Source organism: Penicillium samsonianum (genome assembly GCF_028829775.1).
Source record: "Penicillium samsonianum strain IBT 33392 chromosome Unknown utg000007l_segment0_segment0, whole genome shotgun sequence".
Classification (NCBI taxonomy): domain Eukaryota; kingdom Fungi; phylum Ascomycota; class Eurotiomycetes; order Eurotiales; family Aspergillaceae; genus Penicillium; species Penicillium samsonianum.
The window spans coordinates 4,096,519-4,113,913 of record NW_026643265.1 but is presented as its reverse complement, the minus strand read 5'-3'; the positions used below and the strand labels follow the sequence as shown (position 1 = coordinate 4,113,913).

Below are 17,395 nucleotides of genomic sequence, written 5' to 3'. Positions count from 1 at the left end.
TTCTTTCAGGCACTTTACAAAGGCACAGCTACGAGCAACTTTATGTCCTGGTTGCTTCCAGGCTTCATCTTTCTGCATCTACATCAATTCCGCTTTCATTCTAGTTTAGAGGATAATAATATCAACTGCCTGCATGGTCAGCAAGCAGGCAGTGTTTCATACATGTTAGCCAATAAAAAGAGCATATACTGTCCTTTCATCTCGCTGAAGTGAATAGATATGGAGAACATCGTATACAACTTCTGTCTCGAGTCCAGACCACATTGCCAACGCCAAACATTAGCTTCATGCCGCCAATGTTTAGTCTTAGGCGTGCAGGGCAATTTGCCGTGCGTTGATGATGAGTGGCGGTTTAGCCAGGCAAGGACAATATCCCAATACCTCGTAGTCAGAGCTAGCACGTACATTAGTCTGTTTTCCCTGGGAGTGGGTGGTAATTCCCCTGGGACTGCCGTGAATCTTTCGATACATGTGTTATATTTCTCAATATACAACGCATCCCAGCCCTCTACGCGAAACAACTCGGCCGGTCAGAGTGTGCCTTCGAATAGAATGTGCAATACAATGCTTACATGCTCGTTATTGCATATATGATAACTCCGTTACTCCAAATATACATTGATATAAATGACTCAAATGCTCAAAAAGCCATCAGCGCTAACAAGGTAGTTAGTTTAGTGTAGTTCAGCCCTTCAGGCGTGTTACGTTCTTATTCGATTTCCTAAGTAACTTCCTAATCGAGACTAGTGACGAACGGGATGGAGTTCAGATCCCGGCGATATGCAAGCCACGCCGCACTATAACCTGAGAAGGTGCGTTCCGCATGGATACTGCTCCGTAATACTAGTCAGATACGGATACGGATACCTGCATCGATGTATGCCGCCCAAATTACATACGTTGTTATAATACATACATGTACACAAATGAATACAACATACAGCAATACAACAATACATACAACAATACAGACAACAATACAGACAAACAGTCTTGTAGACATGGCGACGTACATAAATACTGGCATACGTATAGACATCTAGGTATGTACAGAATGTACGTAATTACCTAGGCACCAACTGACGTCAAATCATATATTACATACATACATACACACATACATACATACATACATACATACATGCATACATACATACATGCATACATACATACATGTATGTATCCCTTGGAGTAGACAAGACCGGTGTTGCAGAGTAAATGTCTCATCTTCCCCGGGAGATGCTACAGGGGTTGCGTGATATCTGCATCAAGGCGAAAGGCAATGAGGACAAGGATTGAATTTGCATCGGGCCAAAGTGGGGTTCCATAGGAATCTTACATGCTCAACAGTATTACATCCAAGGAATTATACCCAATTCAGCATATGGGCCAATCTATTCAAGGTTCATTGTGGATCGATGCTTGACGCTCCTTCGACCCACACCTCAGCGCAGCAGTATGTATTACCACTCAGCCTCAACAAGCAGAGTCGTCCGATTGTCAAAATGAGATGGCCGTTTCAACCCGTGCATGAATGCTTGCTCGTAACGGTAGGAGGAGTAGCTGTCAGTGATGCAATATCGTTAGTTGCACTAACAGGTAGTTCCCCACATAAATCACACGTAGTCCATAGGAAGCTAACATTCAATTGGACAGGTATCAAGAAGGATTCCTCCGTAGTTGAAAACAATTTTTGCATTCTTCCTTCTTTTGAAGAGAACATCGACGGTGCCTCTATCATCTCGAGAGAGATCATGCCTATTGAAGACAACACACAGTACAGAAAGGCGTCCTATTGATATGACTATCATTCCCTTGTACAATGGTTCAGACCATCGTTATGATGACTGTAGTTGAGGTGAGATTCGTGATGAAAGACGCATATTTTACTTATGCTACTGCACTTTAGAGCATCATTATTGGTGGTTCTTGCTGCCTCCGAGAAGTGATGGTTTCCCGCTGAAACATCTTGAGATTTGACGGGGTTCTTAGATTGGTTCGGGAGTAAGCCAGCAGGCTATGTAGTCAACTGGCGCCTCAACGAAATCATCAAGATCGAATGCATTATGCCACATGCAGTATGGAGTAGGTGGGCTATGAATCAAAGGTTATACATAGAAAAGCCTTTTGCACAGTTTTTGCTTTTTACTGCTTGTGTCTACACCTAAGAAGACATCAAAAAAGACATATAAAACGAACATTCAAAAAAACACGTCAGGGGTGCTCATGTACATATAACATCCCTAACACCATCTTGGTCCAAATAGATTAGATTTGTAAAGTCTTAAGTCGTCAAGGACAGGGGCCGCATAAGCGAGCGGCCGACTATTCTTGTACGGGTGTGGAAAAAAAAACAGCCTGAAAGGATGTAGTGCAACAAATCATATTTCTGGTGAACTGGAGTTAAGCTATAAGTGGTCACGTGGTATGGGGTGAGCTAGGTGTGAGTTTATCACGTGATAATATCAACGGTCATGTGGTCCACTCGCTGCCATTATGTAATTTTACGTAATATTCGCTGACACGTTGATCAGCCTCAGGCAGCTCATCAAAGAGTCTAGAGCCATTTTGCCTCAGGCAACTGCATTACGTCGTCTCATGAATTCCAATCTCTATGTTGACTTACTACTGCTCATTGATGCTGCTTTTTGAGGGGTTACCTGACCATTCTGAACCATTTCATTCCCAGCCTTTTTCTCTTCTTCCAACTTCTCGCTTGATCTCAGCTCTTAAGCACTGTCACGGAACGCAGCCATAGCCCAGCAGGCAGTGGGGTCGTCCCCGCATCAACCATAAACAATGGGTTCAGGCCAGTCGAGTGAGCAGGGTGCATCATCCCCAGGTGAGTTATATCTGTGATATTCACGGTTGGCCTCAGGAGACGCACGCATATCCTACTCTCTTGATTGACCGCAATTGTCATAATATGACCTCGACTTTGACATGGATATCTCTTCGTCTTGTCCATAACAGTTGTACCTAACCACATGCATAAACAGAGGAGTTGAGCTCCGTGCTCGCTGAGCGCTTCGCCACAAAATGCTTTACGCCATTAGAGCTCACGCATTTCAAAGACAACTTCTTCTCTCGTGCCTTAGAGCAGGGAGGCATGCGGTACTGGAATGAGAAAGTCCTCTCAGACTTCTTGGGCATCCCAGATGGTATCTTTGCCTCTTCGCAGGAACAGCCGTTGGATGCAGGACCGGTGATCTTTCGCATGGTTTCTTATCTGGGGGCCTTTCCATTCCAAAACACGCTCGCGCCCAGTGTGTTGACATTTGAGGCCATGGTTAAGGTGGTTGTGCTTTTGACTGAGCGTTATGGGAAAGCGCTGAAGCGGGGACACAAAGATCGAATTAAGTTACTCTTTGGCAGTTTGGCTGATGTGGGGAGGAAGACCCCCGCAGAGTCCAATGGGGAATCTACCACCGAGGATTTTGAAGCTTCGGTTGAGCATTCCCATGCGCTGGGATTCTCTATAGATGAACCGGCCAACGACGAGTACGATGAAGATGAGGACGATGACCTTGCACTTGCAGCTCTGGAATCCCTTGATGCGATTGAAGTATTCAAACACGATCACCGTGTTGACAAGACCGTTTACGAAACCCGGATTTCTGTCGATACGTTCCGCCGGTTGCTTATGCTACTGTTTGTCATTGCACCACTGAAGCCATTGGAGTCTTTGAAGGTATATACGTGTGGGCTGGATGTTCGGCGTATGGAATCGGTTAAGAAAGAAGCAGACAGTATCATTGCAGCCTTCTCACCGGAAGAGAGCGATGGTGGGATATCTTACAAGGCTTTTGCCAGGACGATATCACTGTCTCTGCCATATCTGTTCGATCCGCTGACTGCTCTTTTCGAGCACATGCTTTTCAGCAAAAATTTGAACCTATCCCAACGCCGCCATAAGGGTCTAGCCACGGAGACCGAACAGGAGAAGAGCGAGGAGAACGAAGAACCTCCCTTGCCACCGGCTACACTTACACTTCCGGGCAGTTTTGAGTCGGCCATATTAAACGCAACACTTAACTCGCATCTTTCATTCTTCCTCCCATCCACATCACCCGATATCAATATCCTCCGAAGTAGCGTCAAACTACATCCCGTCTTCTCCACAAGCGCCCACGGGTCTTCCTTAACATATTTCTCCCACCATGTCCTTACCTGGCAATCTGCCACCCTCCTCCTTCTGCAAGGATCTCTAGCAGACTCCAATAGCGAAGAGTTGATAACACTAGGCGCCTACATTCCCCAGGCGTGGAAAACCTCCACATCGACCTCAGGCTCATCTTCGAAAACTTCCGACCTCCTCCCCTGCCTCTTCCAACTATCCCCAAAGCATCTCCTCCTCCCAGGCAACCCTTCCCCATCAGCAAAGAAGCCCAACTCCCCAACCGCCTATTTCTCAACCAACACCGGCATCGCAATCGGCTGCCGAATCCCCGCCCCCTCCCGCACACACCAAACCTACCCGACCCCAGACGGTGCAGGTAGTCTCATCATCGATTCGAACATAGAGACAGCCGAGTTCCACGCCGCACCCGTCGGACACGACGGCGCCTTCTTACCCGCTGCCAACACATCCACCGAAGACCCGCCCACAAAGCTCAAGCTCGATCTGTATACCCTAGAGATTTGGGGTATTGTCCCAGATCCGGAGTCATCGTTCTCTGCAGACCCGAACTCGAGTCCGGTGGAGATCCAGCGTGCAAAGTGGGAATTCGAGGCACGGGAGGCTGAGCGCCGTCGTAATATCAATATCAAGGCTGGGGCTGGGGATCCGGGGACCGAGAGTGCGAGGTGGCTTTTGGAGGCGGCTGGTATTATTGGGGATGAGGCGAGATATTCTGGTGGGAGGGGTTAAGGGGGTTGGTTCCTGTTAACCGAGACAGCGTTTGTTTGAATGTGTTACGGGACGAGGCTGTGGTATAACTTCTGCGACTTGGTGTCTTTGGTGCTGAGATCGGAGCGAGGTTACCGTAAACATATATTAATTGCCTGCCCAACAGGCCTGAATTTTCCGGGCCACCAAAAGCTCGCGGCGTTTTTAGCGATATCTTGCTACACAATCCAGCTGCCGTTTTGTTAACATACATGTAGTTGGGGGCATGATACTACTTCCGAGAAACGTGGGAGTTAGAGATGACAACTAGTGCATCTCTAAACGCAAGGGCTTCAATATTCCAGTATCGTAGATTTAATAACTGGCACAAGTAGAACTTTATTTAGTGTACAAAAATCAACCCAGAGGCATCTTCGAGGTTCGGAGTTCCATATAAATGCGATATGTTCAGGGACTGCCGTTACCGCCGGGCCCTTCTCGTTCTCAACCGCTTGTGTCAGCGGTTGACAGATCGATGCTAATTAGTGACTCCATCTTTATAGAAGGCTACGTCTGGTATCGAATAACCACTGGACGCAATGATCCATGGACCCTCGGAACGCCCCTAGGAGGATACAAGCCCATCATCATGCTTTCAACGGCGGCAGCCCGCTCGGCGCATCATAGAAATCCTTGAGATCTTCTTCATCCTCTTCGAATTCGAACCCAGAATTCTCCGCCTCGGATTCATCGCCAGCGAGCTGAACACGGGAAAGACGACTGCGAGTTCCGGTACCGACATTTCCCGAAGAAGCAGGTGTCCCGTCCTTTTCGAACGATTCTGATGTCGCCTCGCGAGGCAAACGCATGGCCAAGTACCCATCTGGGGCACGTTCGGCGCGGTCCATGATATCGTTCATATATTTGCGCACTTCGTCGGCTGGCTTGACGACTCGGGCTAGAGGCTCGAGGATTTTGGCATTGGGGGCGTGGATGCGGAATGTGACTGGTTGCCAGTATTCCTTAAGATCCGCCTCATTGGAAGGAGTCCCTGGGAGGCCGGGTGTTAGGAGACCTGTTTGGTCGGCGGGTTCCTGCTTTTGTGGCGTCCCGGTTGTAGGCGTGCCTGGCTGGGGGCTGGGGGCTGGGCTATCGGTTGGTAGTTTGCCCTTCTCGGTTTTGGGTTTCGTTTCACCCTTCTTCGCTTTAGATGCTCCCTTGCCTTTGCTTTTGGAGTTGGCGGCTTCTGTGGCGGTTTCGAGAGGGAATGCTGTGTTTGGAGCAACCTTCCGGACTACCAAAAACGAGGCGATGACCGTGTTCTCGGCTGGGAGCCATTCGAGAATGGTGTACTCGGGGAAGAGATAGCGGTCACCCGAACCGGCGTGGCCTGAAGTACTGCTTCCATATGGAGTTAAGGGAGATGTGAATTCAAACACCACCGACTTGTAGTTCACCGGTGGAGATCCAAGTGGGGAGACGTAAGGAATTGGAGGTGGGCGGGGGAATGGAACAGGAGTACCAAATTGGGGTGGCCGAGACTGAAGTGGAGGTTGTGACCCGTAAGCAGGTTGTTGGTGGGTGGCATATGGTGGTCGTGCTCCTGGCTGTTGAGCGCTGGCTGCGGGTGTCGGGTTCACCATAGGAGTCTGCTGCTGAGAAGTTGAAGCAGGGGTTGGAGTGCTTGCAGCACCAGGAGTCGCTGATTGGGTCGGTACCACCGGGCGCCCTGCTTCGGACAGCGCAGGCTGGGAGCCGCTGTGCTCTGTGGCTGATTCCTCTTGCTTGATGGTGCCCGACCCAGTGGCGCTCTGGGGAGGTTTAGGAGCCTGGCTCGGCGCGGCTTGAGCAGGGGTCTGAGGCTGCGCCTCGGTCTTCACAGGTGGTTGCTTGGAACCTTTGGATGGGGTCTGCGACTTTTGTGGGGATTTCTCCAGCGATACTGACTTCGTCCCACCATCTTGTTGTTTCTGAGTTTGAGATTGTGGTGTAGGGGTTGACTGTTGTGTGATTGATTGTGCTGTTGCAGATTGCTGCCGTTGTTCTTGTTGCTCCCTTGATTTGATGATTGCATTGAGTTCGTCGATGTGTGCTTGGAAAGCCCGGAGCTGCTCCTGGGATGCTTGGCTTGAGGCAACAACACGCATCAAGGCCTTCAGTTCAGGGTCCGCAGCTGCCCTTGTAGCCAGCATTTGAATGACAGGATCGGGACTGGGCTTGGCAGGCAGGCCCTTTTGCCCTTGTGGTGGCTTTTGTCCTCCTTGAGGAGAGGGTACATTGCCTTGGTTCGGGCCACGAGGTTGTTGGGGCGAAGGGTGGCTGCCTGTATATCCAGGGCGACCCGGAGGGGCGGGAGAATATTGCGAAGGTCGTTGTTGATTCGATGGAGTGGGATATGGTCGGTATTGTTGGAAGTTATTAGGGTGGCCATAGTGAACCATCGGTCGTTGCGGGGGTGCGTATTGGAGTGCCGGCGGCGCACTGGGATCTTTGACAATGTAAATCATGGCATCAAAGAAATGGGGACCGATGGTGACATCGCAGGGCCCAATTTTTGTCATGGTGTCTTTTGATGGGTTGTTCTTCTCGATCTGTTCGCGCTTCGTCTTCTTCGGCTTTGTGTAGTATCGAACAAGGATGCCATCGCTCAGCCACTTTTTCTTCGATCGTTCGAGTGAAGCGAGGAGAACTGCACTGTTGATATAAGAGAGAATGTCAGTCATGCAACTCCAATGGGGGGGGCGCGATGCCAAACCTTTCAGCGATTGACTGGTACTCTTTGTCCGACAAGGAAAGTGGCTGTCGCATGCGGACAATAGGCAAAGGATCTCCATCCTTGACTTTTGTTGGTAAAGGGGCGTCAACTGGTTCAGGCGATGGAGCGCGAGGAGTTGGCGCCTTTTTCTTGTGAGACTGCGGCGTGGCTTCGGAGACACGCCTTTTGGCTGCAGATTCGCGGCGGTCACGCGCCGGAAGTTTGCGCTTTTCGGCCATGGTGAATTCAATGAGATAATCACGATGCCCACGACGGAATTATAAGTAACATCCTATAGCGAAAGGTTGGAGGGGGATGGAGGGAGCGTAGAAGGAGGGTGGAAGGAAGAAATGAGAGAGACGCGATAACGCGCCGCTTATCAGCGCCGTCTCTTCCAAGATTGTCCGCTCACCTCCGTCTCAACAGACATCATCTCAACTCCTGAACGCATAATGGTTGAGCTTAAGCCTATTTTTAGGAAGGCCTACTGGTCTCTTGCAGCGGGTGGTCTACTCTATGTGCTGTGTCTCCTCTCCTTGACATTCCCAGAGGTCCAACGTTTGTATGTATCTAGTCCCGCGGTCCTCGGCCCTACCTAGGTACGCTCAGAGTCAGCTAACATAGATAACACAGTGTTCTTTATGCCAATAAGATAAACCCCACCCTATGGCAGGATGTCAACCAAGTTGAGCAATTTGGATTTTTGAGTATGGCCTCTTTACCCAGCTAAACCCAACCGAAGTATGTATGCTAACCGATCCCCAAAGGAACACAAGTTCAACCGTTTCATTTGGTGACGCCCGACAATGAAACTATCTATGGGTGGCACTTGATGCCCTTGCATCTTTGCCTAGAACACGAAAAGGAATTAATGGAGAATCCCTCTACGGGCCCAGCGGAAGATTACACGAAGACCGTTGCCCACAAGCTTCTCGCCAATGACCCCAATGCACGAGTCGTCGTAAGCTGTAGGTTATAGACAACCTGAATTGACACTGCAACAAGCTGACATTTGAGCAATCAAGTCCACGGAAATGCGGCGCACTTGGGTTCTGCTCAACGCCCTGCGACTTACAACTCGATGCTGAGCCTGTCTACCCCGTCAAACCCAGTCCACGTCTTCGCAATTGACTATCGCGGCTTTGGCGTTAGCACTGGAACTCCCACAGAGGAAGGCCTTATCACAGATGGCGTGTCACTCATTAACTTCATTACCGCAGGGCCATTAAGGGTTCCCACTTCTCGCATCGTCATCGTGGGCCAAAGTCTTGGGACTGCGGTTACAACCGCAGTGGCAGAGTGTTTTGCATTCGGATCATCTGATCTTGCAGCTATACAACCAGCCATCAAGAACGCCGAGCCATTTGCCGGTGTGGTCTTACTAGCATCCTTCAGCAGCCTACCCAATCTCATCGAATCGTACAGCTTCAAAGGCCTCACGCCCCCAATGCTGTCCCCCATCATGGGATATCCTCGGTCTCAGAAGTGGTTATTGAGCCATATTGTGGACCACTGGGACACGGCTGGGAGACTGGCGCGTCTTACGGGCGTCAATACTACTTCCTTGAACGTTGTAGATATGGACTACACCGATAAAAGCCTCGATCTGACCATAGTTCACGCTTTCGACGATGCCGAAATTCCCTGGTACGAAGGACGCCGCGTTTGGGAGGCTGCCACGGGCCGACACATCAAGGGTGCCCCGGGCGCTATGACGTATCACAAAGCCGAGGACGGCAACCCTAGCGAGGTCAAGATCTGGAAGAATGAGATCAGCAATGAAGATGGCACTGAGATTGTGAAGAAAGTCAGATGGGAACGGATTCGATACGGTGGTATGTTGAAGCAACACTCTCTTGCCGTGAAGTCGATGGACTGACTTGTATTATTTTAGGTCACAATCGCGTTGCATCGGGCTCCGTGGCTGGTGTCGCTGTTATGAGGGCTTTTGAGCAGTAATATCACCGGACACATTGATGGTATGTATGTACACAGAAAAAAAAGCCCTGGAACATATGGTCGCTTTTGGCGCAGTTACAAATACCCCATAAACCAAATGAGGAAATTATGTCTTTGTACAATGCAAGGTTTGTCATTGTCCTCCTTGTGTTTGCCCTGCTTTTTACCTAAGATTTGCATTCAGGTAGCATGTGAGTTGCCAATATGTCTTTCAACTTGCGATCTGGCCAGTTTGCTAAATGTCTGGGATGTTAGGCCATTGATCCTGGCACTATAAATACCAGCATGCTGCCCACCTCTGGCTTTTTTCTTCACAGAAACAACATCCCCTGGTTAATAGTATGCAAATATTTAATTTACGGATTTTCTATATATTACCACAAACTTTTTATATCTTCTCGGTCCAGTCAATTGACTTTCCTTCCTAGTGCCTTTACTCTCTGACTACACACAATTTTGAACGAGATGAGGGGTACTTGTCTATTGTGTTGTCTAAGATAGACGTTCGCCCAATCCCCTTAAATGAGGCTAATTGCAGCCTTGATATGTGGCTCCGCCACGTCCCTGGTTCCAGTCAACTTGTTATTATCTCACTCAATTATTCACACTGGCACAGTCCACAGCCTCAGCTTTCTCGTGCGACAAGCTCCCCTTCTGAGTCCGACGAGTGTGTAACACACCAGTCCTCCAAGGCTGCCTCTCCCACCGTCACTCAACAGCGTCATACAACCTCGTCTACCTCGTTTCAGCACATACACACAGCCAGCGAGACTTCAATCATCAGCATCCGGTCAACCGATTCTGACATTCAGGTTGTACCATCGAGTCGTGAGGCAACCGGCGATATAAACCAATATGCACAAGATGGTGAAGGCAACAACATATCCCTGCTCCAATGTCTCCGTGTCCAGTTCCCGGTGGCTCTTCTAAACCCGCCCTGCGATCCTCTTCCTTCAGGCTTTCTGAGGTCTGCTTGCACTGCATTCTTGAGGCCCACAAGCGAAAACTACATTGATATAATGATTGGTCCAAGTCACAGCACCAGGTCGATAGTCAGTATAAAGTGCAAGAATGATCCGAGCCTTTTCGTTTGCTTCAGACGGGCTACTTCAAGCTGCCCACTTTTCCACTCTTTCCTCCTTTTCTTCTTTTCACTTGTCATTTCCACTTTTCTCTTCCATATACTCAACTTGCGGGGTTCCTCCACTACACCCTCGTATGGAGGCTGACCCCAACAACTGGATGTGGTTGCGCCACCGTCCAGCCAGCTCCCCAAACCCCTGTCGTTCCCAATACCATCCCAACCGAAACCAGCCACTCCTTCACGGTCCAGGTTCCAGCTATTATCCATGAGCTCATCTCCGTTACCCATTCCGTCTCCAGGACTGATCTCTTCATTTTGTCCTCGCGCGCGTGGTTAGGTTCAAACTCAAGTTTATACTGTGGTGTTAACGCTAACAATGCCGGTATAGGCTGTAGTGCCTTATGCACTTGCTGGACGTGAACCAAGAGTTTCACTTCACATCAACTCAATCTTTGCTACACCCTCCTCGTATCCCACACGTACTCGATCATCGACACCGGACACTAGGTGGTTTTAGTGGCCAGAGCTTAGACTGAATTGGGGGTAGCGACCCTCGCTACGGACAAGCATGAGTTGCGACTGCCCAACCTTGGGTCTAAAGAGGACAAGCACTCTGCTCTACGTGATATGAACGCCCTTATTTCTGATTTCGATCAGTCGATACCCCTACTTTTGCTAGCCTTTCCTACCCTCTTCCTCTGTTGCAGTTTGGAAGTCTCGCCCTCGCACGGTCACATTCACCCAGTGGATTAGGGATCTCATGAAGCATCAATACACCTCCTTCACCCAGAATCCTCATTTTCAGTTCGTTGCATCCAATATGCCAATACAGCATTAAGCGCATACCAGCGCCATGTTGTTTGTAAGGGGCCGGCCAGATCGGAATTTGTCCGCGCATGGCCTTCGGTCTGCTTTTGAGAGCCGCGAGCATGCGCTGGAAATCTACCATCAATAGACACATGTAAGCTTTGCGGGTAAAATAGCACGCGAATCCAGATACTGACCCAAGTGGCAGATACGATCCCGCTTAGGATGGCGGTTCACGCCAGGGAGTGGCGCGTCCAGTGACACCGAGAGTGGACAAATCAAACCTCCAGACAACCAGGGGATTGTTTCACTGGTAGTGGTCGGCGTAACATGCGCCGGAGGTTGATAGAGATCGTCAACTTCCCTGTACGAAAACGGACAGCTGGCGTCGCCGTGGACAGCGAGGAGTGAAGCAACGAATGGCCAAACCGCAAGAAACGAACACAAAAGGAATGGTAGATGTTCGACCAGCGGGATCAGCGCCCCAGAGCATTGAACACAACCAATCGACTCTAACAACGCTAAGCAAAGCCAACGAGACTGGAGACAACAAGGCTGAGCCCAACGACCATCACAGCACCCAGAACAACGGAAAGCAGCTACCGTTAAGCATGGTTGTATGGGAAGACTTGGAGTTTCATTTGCTTCAAAATGTTTCTCTTTGTTGAGCGAGGGCGTTCTCAGTCCATCTTTTGTTCTTCTTCTGGCGGTTTGACCCAGCCTTCCCACTAGGATACATCAAAGGCTATGCAGTTTTAACTGGCTTGTGACAAAGGCCTTTCTCCTAGAGATACTTACCTGGAGCTACATTTGAAGCACGATCCGGTTTGAACTCAGTCGATTCAATTATCCGGGTGGCCCTTCGGCCACTAGGACATACCAACTGTCCCGGGCATGGCCCCCGCAAACCTATACAAGAAGAGACACAATCCCATTTTGATATTGGGAAAAAAGAGGATTTCTTAATTGAACACGCTATATACCACCATTGTGATTTCGAGATGACTCACAGACAGGGCCTCAAGGAGCATTGGATGGATTGCACTGGTCCGGGCTTGGATACCACCTGGTTCAAACTGGGAAGTACGCTTTGCAGTAGCTGTGGCAAAGAATTCACAAACCAGGAACTTTCCACACGCAAACGCAGTTGCGTACATGTGAGGTGCCGCCACTGCCGCGAGAAATTTTTAGTGGACGAATGAAGGTCGGAGTCAAACGCCTTCACATACCACAAGGCTGGTTTCTTTACGGGGCTTCTCGTGCAGAGCATCCACCATCCGAATCGACTATATACCAGAGCAGAAATTGAGAAAAAAGTGAAGTATACACCTACCAGGGCAACGCCTCAGTGGACCAGGCATGGTCTTAGGAGGCAACGAATCTCGTATTAGGTGATCTAGTTAAACCATTAGCTAGTGAGGCCTCAATTGCAGCAGGTTTCCGAGGTTTGGAATCCATCGTGCCATTGTAATTCAGTCACACCTCTTGCCTCCCCATTTCATTCGTTTATGTATTGCTCTCTGGTGGTCCAGTTGTAGTGCTGACCCAAAATTTATATACTCGAACTTCGCACGAATCACTTTAATATTCAAATGTCTTGTCGAACATCTGTGTCTAGTCGAAGTTCTAGCGCCCGTAGAGTACCGCCATCTTCCTGTACACCTCCAATTCATCTTTCTATCGCTTGTTTCCAAGCTCCTTTTTAATTTCTTTTGAAACATCATGGCTAACCATCCATGATCATGTCTTCAATGTACAATATCTCATAACTTTCATCAGACTGTAGAGAGATGTATAAAAGTTGGCTGCTAGCTGCTGCACAAACCCCGGTTAGAGTAATGGCCCCTAAAGCCGGTAGTGCGATTGACTTTCCCTTATCCGTATATCATCCTGAGTGTATTGGCCCCCAGAGAAAACTAAAGCAAAGGACCTTGAACGATGCAACCTCAATGCCCTTGTTAGCATCCGATTGGCTCAATAATGACAGGCGTCTCACATTGCCGTGTGGAATTAAAGGTGGATCCTTGAACCCTTGGCTCCCGCGTGCCAATTTCATATAAGTGGGCCTCATTTTGAAACGTAGCTTTAGGGCTGATCCTTTCAATAGTGTATATCTGTCTGCATTGGAACTGCCAGCCCAGTCATGACGATCACTAGTGGAACTCCAGTACCTATCACATCCAAGAGCTAGAACCGAATTGGGAGCACAATTTCGACATAGAATAGGTCATAGAAATTTATGTTGACCATGCCAAATCCGCGGGAGCGAGTGAGTGGTCGGCCCATGAACTAGATACAAGCTCCAATCTGGCTAACTCAGGCATCGATCCTTTGATTTCTTGAAACCAGTCGTGCCAATTGTACGGAACGCAAAGCTGCAGTCGAGTCCACTCCCGACCTTCCAAGAGTCTTTTCCATGGTTCAAGGAACACCTTCCCCTTTTCATAGGTATAGAAAAACTCTTGACCCTCACAGGGCGGCATTTGAAGTAGCACACGTAGCCGGAGCACGCCGCGGAAACTCTTCTCAATTAACCCAAAGAACGCGTAATAGGTTGCCATCCAGTCCTCCTCAGCTTGCCCCGGGTTCCAGAAGCCAACAATAAACGAGATGTCCATAGATGTCATAAGAGATGCACAACGCGGTGCCAAAATCCTTGATATCAGAAAAGGGGTGTCCATAGCCTCGTTCATCACAAAGACATTCGTCCCATAAAGAACTTCCAATGCTTCTTCATATCTGTACGATAATAAGTCAATGCTCTGACAGTGGAAGGATACCGACTTACCCGATTTGACAACATCTCAGCCACTCCACGCTGCCAATTTTGGGGCTCGGTGTGTGCATGTACGCCTCACGGCCCGAGATTGAACAGATATCCTCAACAGGATCATCGATAAATTCATCAGAATGGTCACAAACAGCATGCCGCCAGCGCCAGCGAGGCTCGCTCTGCGGTTCCGGCGATGGCTTTCTCCAAAAATACCGAATATGCACTCGCCAATCGCCCATAAGCTCGAGGTATATCAGCCTCCTGATCTCAGCCGGGAGACGAAAGAGCGGACTTTGCTGCTGGGAGCTTTTCTGTCAAGCTCCAGGGCTGCGAGTGCGTTGCTCTGGTTGGATCGGCAGCTTCCATAAGACAGTACTCGGTTTACTAGATTGGATCTATTCCAAAAAGACAATAGAAAGCCAGGAGGTATGTATGCTATGCAATTGATTGAAGGTTTTTCTGGGTCCCAGAATATATGTTCTATGCTATTGTGAATCACGTAGAAAAACCCCATTGTCGCTGGAATAGACAATAGATTGTATTCAAGTGTTGCCATTGACAATGAAACCCATTCGAGTTCGAGTTCTTCTACTTAACTTGGACTCAAGCTTCTTCTACTTGAACCAGTTCCCTCTTCCCAAACATACTCTGCTGCATCACCATCTTTTATTGTAAGCTCGGTCGAGGTACAAGTCAATGCCGTCTTCCGTCTAACAATGTCCCTCTCATGCAGCTTCAAAATGCCAGCAAGACCAACAGACAGGACAGCAAAAGTCCAGAGATTCCCTGTTCCTCGATCCGACCCCAGCTAGCGCCTTTGGCCAAAGATCCGCGGCGAAATCATCAAAAGGATTTGCCTGAACAACTTTCTGATCAACTTTTTTCAGTACGGTAATGGAAACACTGCAGACAGCAACCACACCACCGTTGGGATTTTGCTAGACAACAAAGACAAAAACCGCATCAACCCCACAAAAAAGACAGTGCGGTCCATTCTCGACAGGAAAGAGCTGAAGTGGGTGGAAATTTTCTTCGAGGAAGGCCGAATTTTGCGCGGAGCGTCGAGCACCGGGAAAGTCGATGACCGCGTCTTCACGCGCCCTTCAATGCTCGGGCAGAACGTTGCCCTCAAGGTCAACACTGAGAGTTTCGGGACCCAAAACCCAACCCAAACTTAGTGACTAGGGCCCTAGAAAACCCAGATTAGGCGCAGTTCGACCGAGCTTTTATATAAATAGGGGTCTTGGCGGTCATAAACCTGTAAAATCAGCAGAATTATACACATCATTAGCGTGTTTGTTTAGTTTATAACCCAATTTGGGGACCCAGACCCAGTACTGGGTTACCTAGTCTGACCCAGACCCATTACTGGGTCGAATGGCTTGACCCAAAACCCAACCCAGACTGGGTTAGGTCTGGGTTTTACTGGGTTTTACTGGGTCATTAGGAAGACTAATAACAACCACACTTCTTCTAAGAAGTGTGTGGAAGATATATAGAATTAGTATGTGTTGGACCATGTCGGTCATCCTATTGATGCCTTTCTCTAGTCATCTCATTGATGCCTCCATTTGTTTGCAGACTGAGTCTGTATTTCTGTGTTTGGCAGGGTATAAATCCCCTGCTTCAGATAGATTGAATAGATCATGATTCCTCTTCTTCTTCTCTCTCTCCCATAGCTCGTAGCTACAACAGTATGTACAGACCCTTTATTAATTACCTCACTATCTCTCGCGTTTCAGGCTATCAGCATGGGAACCGCGCATCACCAGTCTCATTTGTTTAGTACTTGACCCGTCACGTGCTGGCTTCTGATGCTGTTATGCGCTCCGTACTTTGGACATGAGACTACCTTAAGCGAAAGGGTGGGGGTCGTGGTTTCGAGATGATCCTCGTCGGTCGCCTCGTTAGAAGTTCGGCCAAGAGTAGGTCAAAATTTGTCACTGAGAGCCAAATAATAGAGTTAAGATTAATTTATTTAAATTAGTCTCGACGAGTAAAGTTTAGTAAAGTTCTAAAAGTAGAATTTTGCTTAAATTGAAACCGATTCAAGCTAGTTGAGGCCCTTCATTCATCATCCTCCAGTGACCTCGGGAGAGAGCCACAGCGGCGATACATCCTAATAATTGAACTCCTGGCCAACAAGCTTCTCACTAAGCACCCACAATCTCTGCGCATCGATCTTGCTTAGGGCCAAGGAGTACACCTCTTCCTTCTCCGGGTCTGCGACATGACAATCACTCAGGAACGAACCATTGTAAGCCGCAACAGCGGGATCAAATGCGGCAAAAACATGGGTAGCAGCTCCCTGGTCCAGGTCTTTGAACTGCATATCACCCATGCCCCATAAGGACTTTCCCCCATAGATGTTGTCCATCTCCGTAAGGTCTGCGGAGAAGGCAGCATAGTCATCTGCTCCATGGGCTGAAAGATTTGTATAACAGACACCTGGGCACATTGGGAAGGCGACAAGGCCACGGGAGCCGAGTTTCTCAGCGAGTGCAAGGCCCATCAGGGCATTTGCGGTCTTCGATTGACCGTGACTTCAACAGTGACGAGGAACCGCGGGTACGAATTTAACATAAGGTTGCGGGCTCGGATGAAGGACGTACGTCATGCGGCCTACCCGAAATTGGCGGCGGTTATCCGCTTCGGATGCTAAATCTTAAATTAACCTAAGAGTAAAAAAAGGTTTAGTACTCTGTCCTTTTGGGATACACAATTTCGTATTTAGAGTTCCCTACCGCAGTTAAATTCATAATCCTAAAGGCATTGGGGCTAGCGGCTGCTTACGGCTTTATTAGGCTGCCTAAAGATATTGCTCTTGTATTAATGGTGTCTTAAAGTGTATCGTTATAGACTATGTGGGGACATCTGAAGCTGTATTCCTTGGTTACGAATTAGTTAAACAGCTCTAACCCGAGGTGTGATACTGTGAGATACTTAGGCGTCATTTGCTGTTTGCGGAAATATAACTCCTTTACAATGTTCGTAATGGAGGAGCTTAGTCTAGACTTGATGTTTCCCATGGGAGTCCCATGGGAGGCAAAACGATTCCCATTAGTGTATTATCATGTGTATAAATTTTTGATAAATTAGATCCCTTTTATATATATATATCTCTCTTTATCTTACATATTATTACCTAGTAAAAAGCGATAAAAACAGGCGTTAAACATACGTATTCTT

General features: G+C 48.5%; 6 protein-coding genes across 6 annotated transcripts; 2 read left to right on the top strand and 4 right to left on the bottom strand.

The window, feature by feature from the left end:
- Positions 1-2,799: 2,799 nt before the first annotated feature.
- Positions 2,800-4,870, top strand: N7471_012427 (TLD domain-containing protein; the record flags this gene model as incomplete). Its single annotated transcript, XM_057285146.1, has 2 exons — positions 2,800-2,842; positions 3,000-4,870. The coding sequence occupies 2 exons, from the start codon at positions 2,800-2,802 to the stop codon at positions 4,868-4,870; spliced, it is 1,914 nt and encodes a 637-aa protein (XP_057131412.1).
- A 605-nt stretch (positions 4,871-5,475) lies between these two features.
- N7471_012426 (uncharacterized protein) lies at positions 5,476-7,822 on the bottom strand (the record flags this gene model as incomplete). Its single annotated transcript, XM_057285145.1, has 2 exons — positions 5,476-7,522; positions 7,584-7,822. The coding sequence occupies 2 exons, from the start codon at positions 7,820-7,822 to the stop codon at positions 5,476-5,478; spliced, it is 2,286 nt and encodes a 761-aa protein (XP_057131411.1).
- Positions 7,823-7,966: 144 nt separating this feature from the next.
- On the top strand, positions 7,967-9,923 carry N7471_012425 (alpha/beta hydrolase; the record flags this gene model as incomplete). The annotated part of the gene is made up of 6 exons (XM_057285144.1): positions 7,967-8,145; positions 8,217-8,290; positions 8,351-8,551; positions 8,609-9,418; positions 9,478-9,733; positions 9,798-9,923. Coding segments are annotated over 5 exons (1,329 nt in total), but the record flags the coding sequence as incomplete, so codon positions are not given.
- Positions 9,924-10,575: 652 nt separating this feature from the next.
- On the bottom strand, positions 10,576-10,914 carry N7471_012424 (uncharacterized protein; the record flags this gene model as incomplete). The annotated part of the gene is made up of 1 exon (XM_057285143.1): positions 10,576-10,914. The coding sequence occupies one exon, from the start codon at positions 10,912-10,914 to the stop codon at positions 10,576-10,578; it is 339 nt and encodes a 112-aa protein (XP_057131409.1).
- Positions 10,915-13,670: 2,756 nt separating this feature from the next.
- N7471_012423 (uncharacterized protein) lies at positions 13,671-14,445 on the bottom strand (the record flags this gene model as incomplete). The annotated part of the gene is made up of 2 exons (XM_057285142.1): positions 13,671-14,172; positions 14,222-14,445. 2 exons carry the CDS (start codon positions 14,443-14,445, stop codon positions 13,671-13,673), a joined length of 726 nt encoding a protein of 241 aa, XP_057131408.1.
- A 1,880-nt stretch (positions 14,446-16,325) lies between these two features.
- N7471_012422 (uncharacterized protein) lies at positions 16,326-16,718 on the bottom strand (the record flags this gene model as incomplete). Its single annotated transcript, XM_057285141.1, has 1 exon — positions 16,326-16,718. One exon carries the CDS (start codon positions 16,716-16,718, stop codon positions 16,326-16,328), a length of 393 nt encoding a protein of 130 aa, XP_057131407.1.
- Positions 16,719-17,395: the final 677 nt, after the last annotated feature.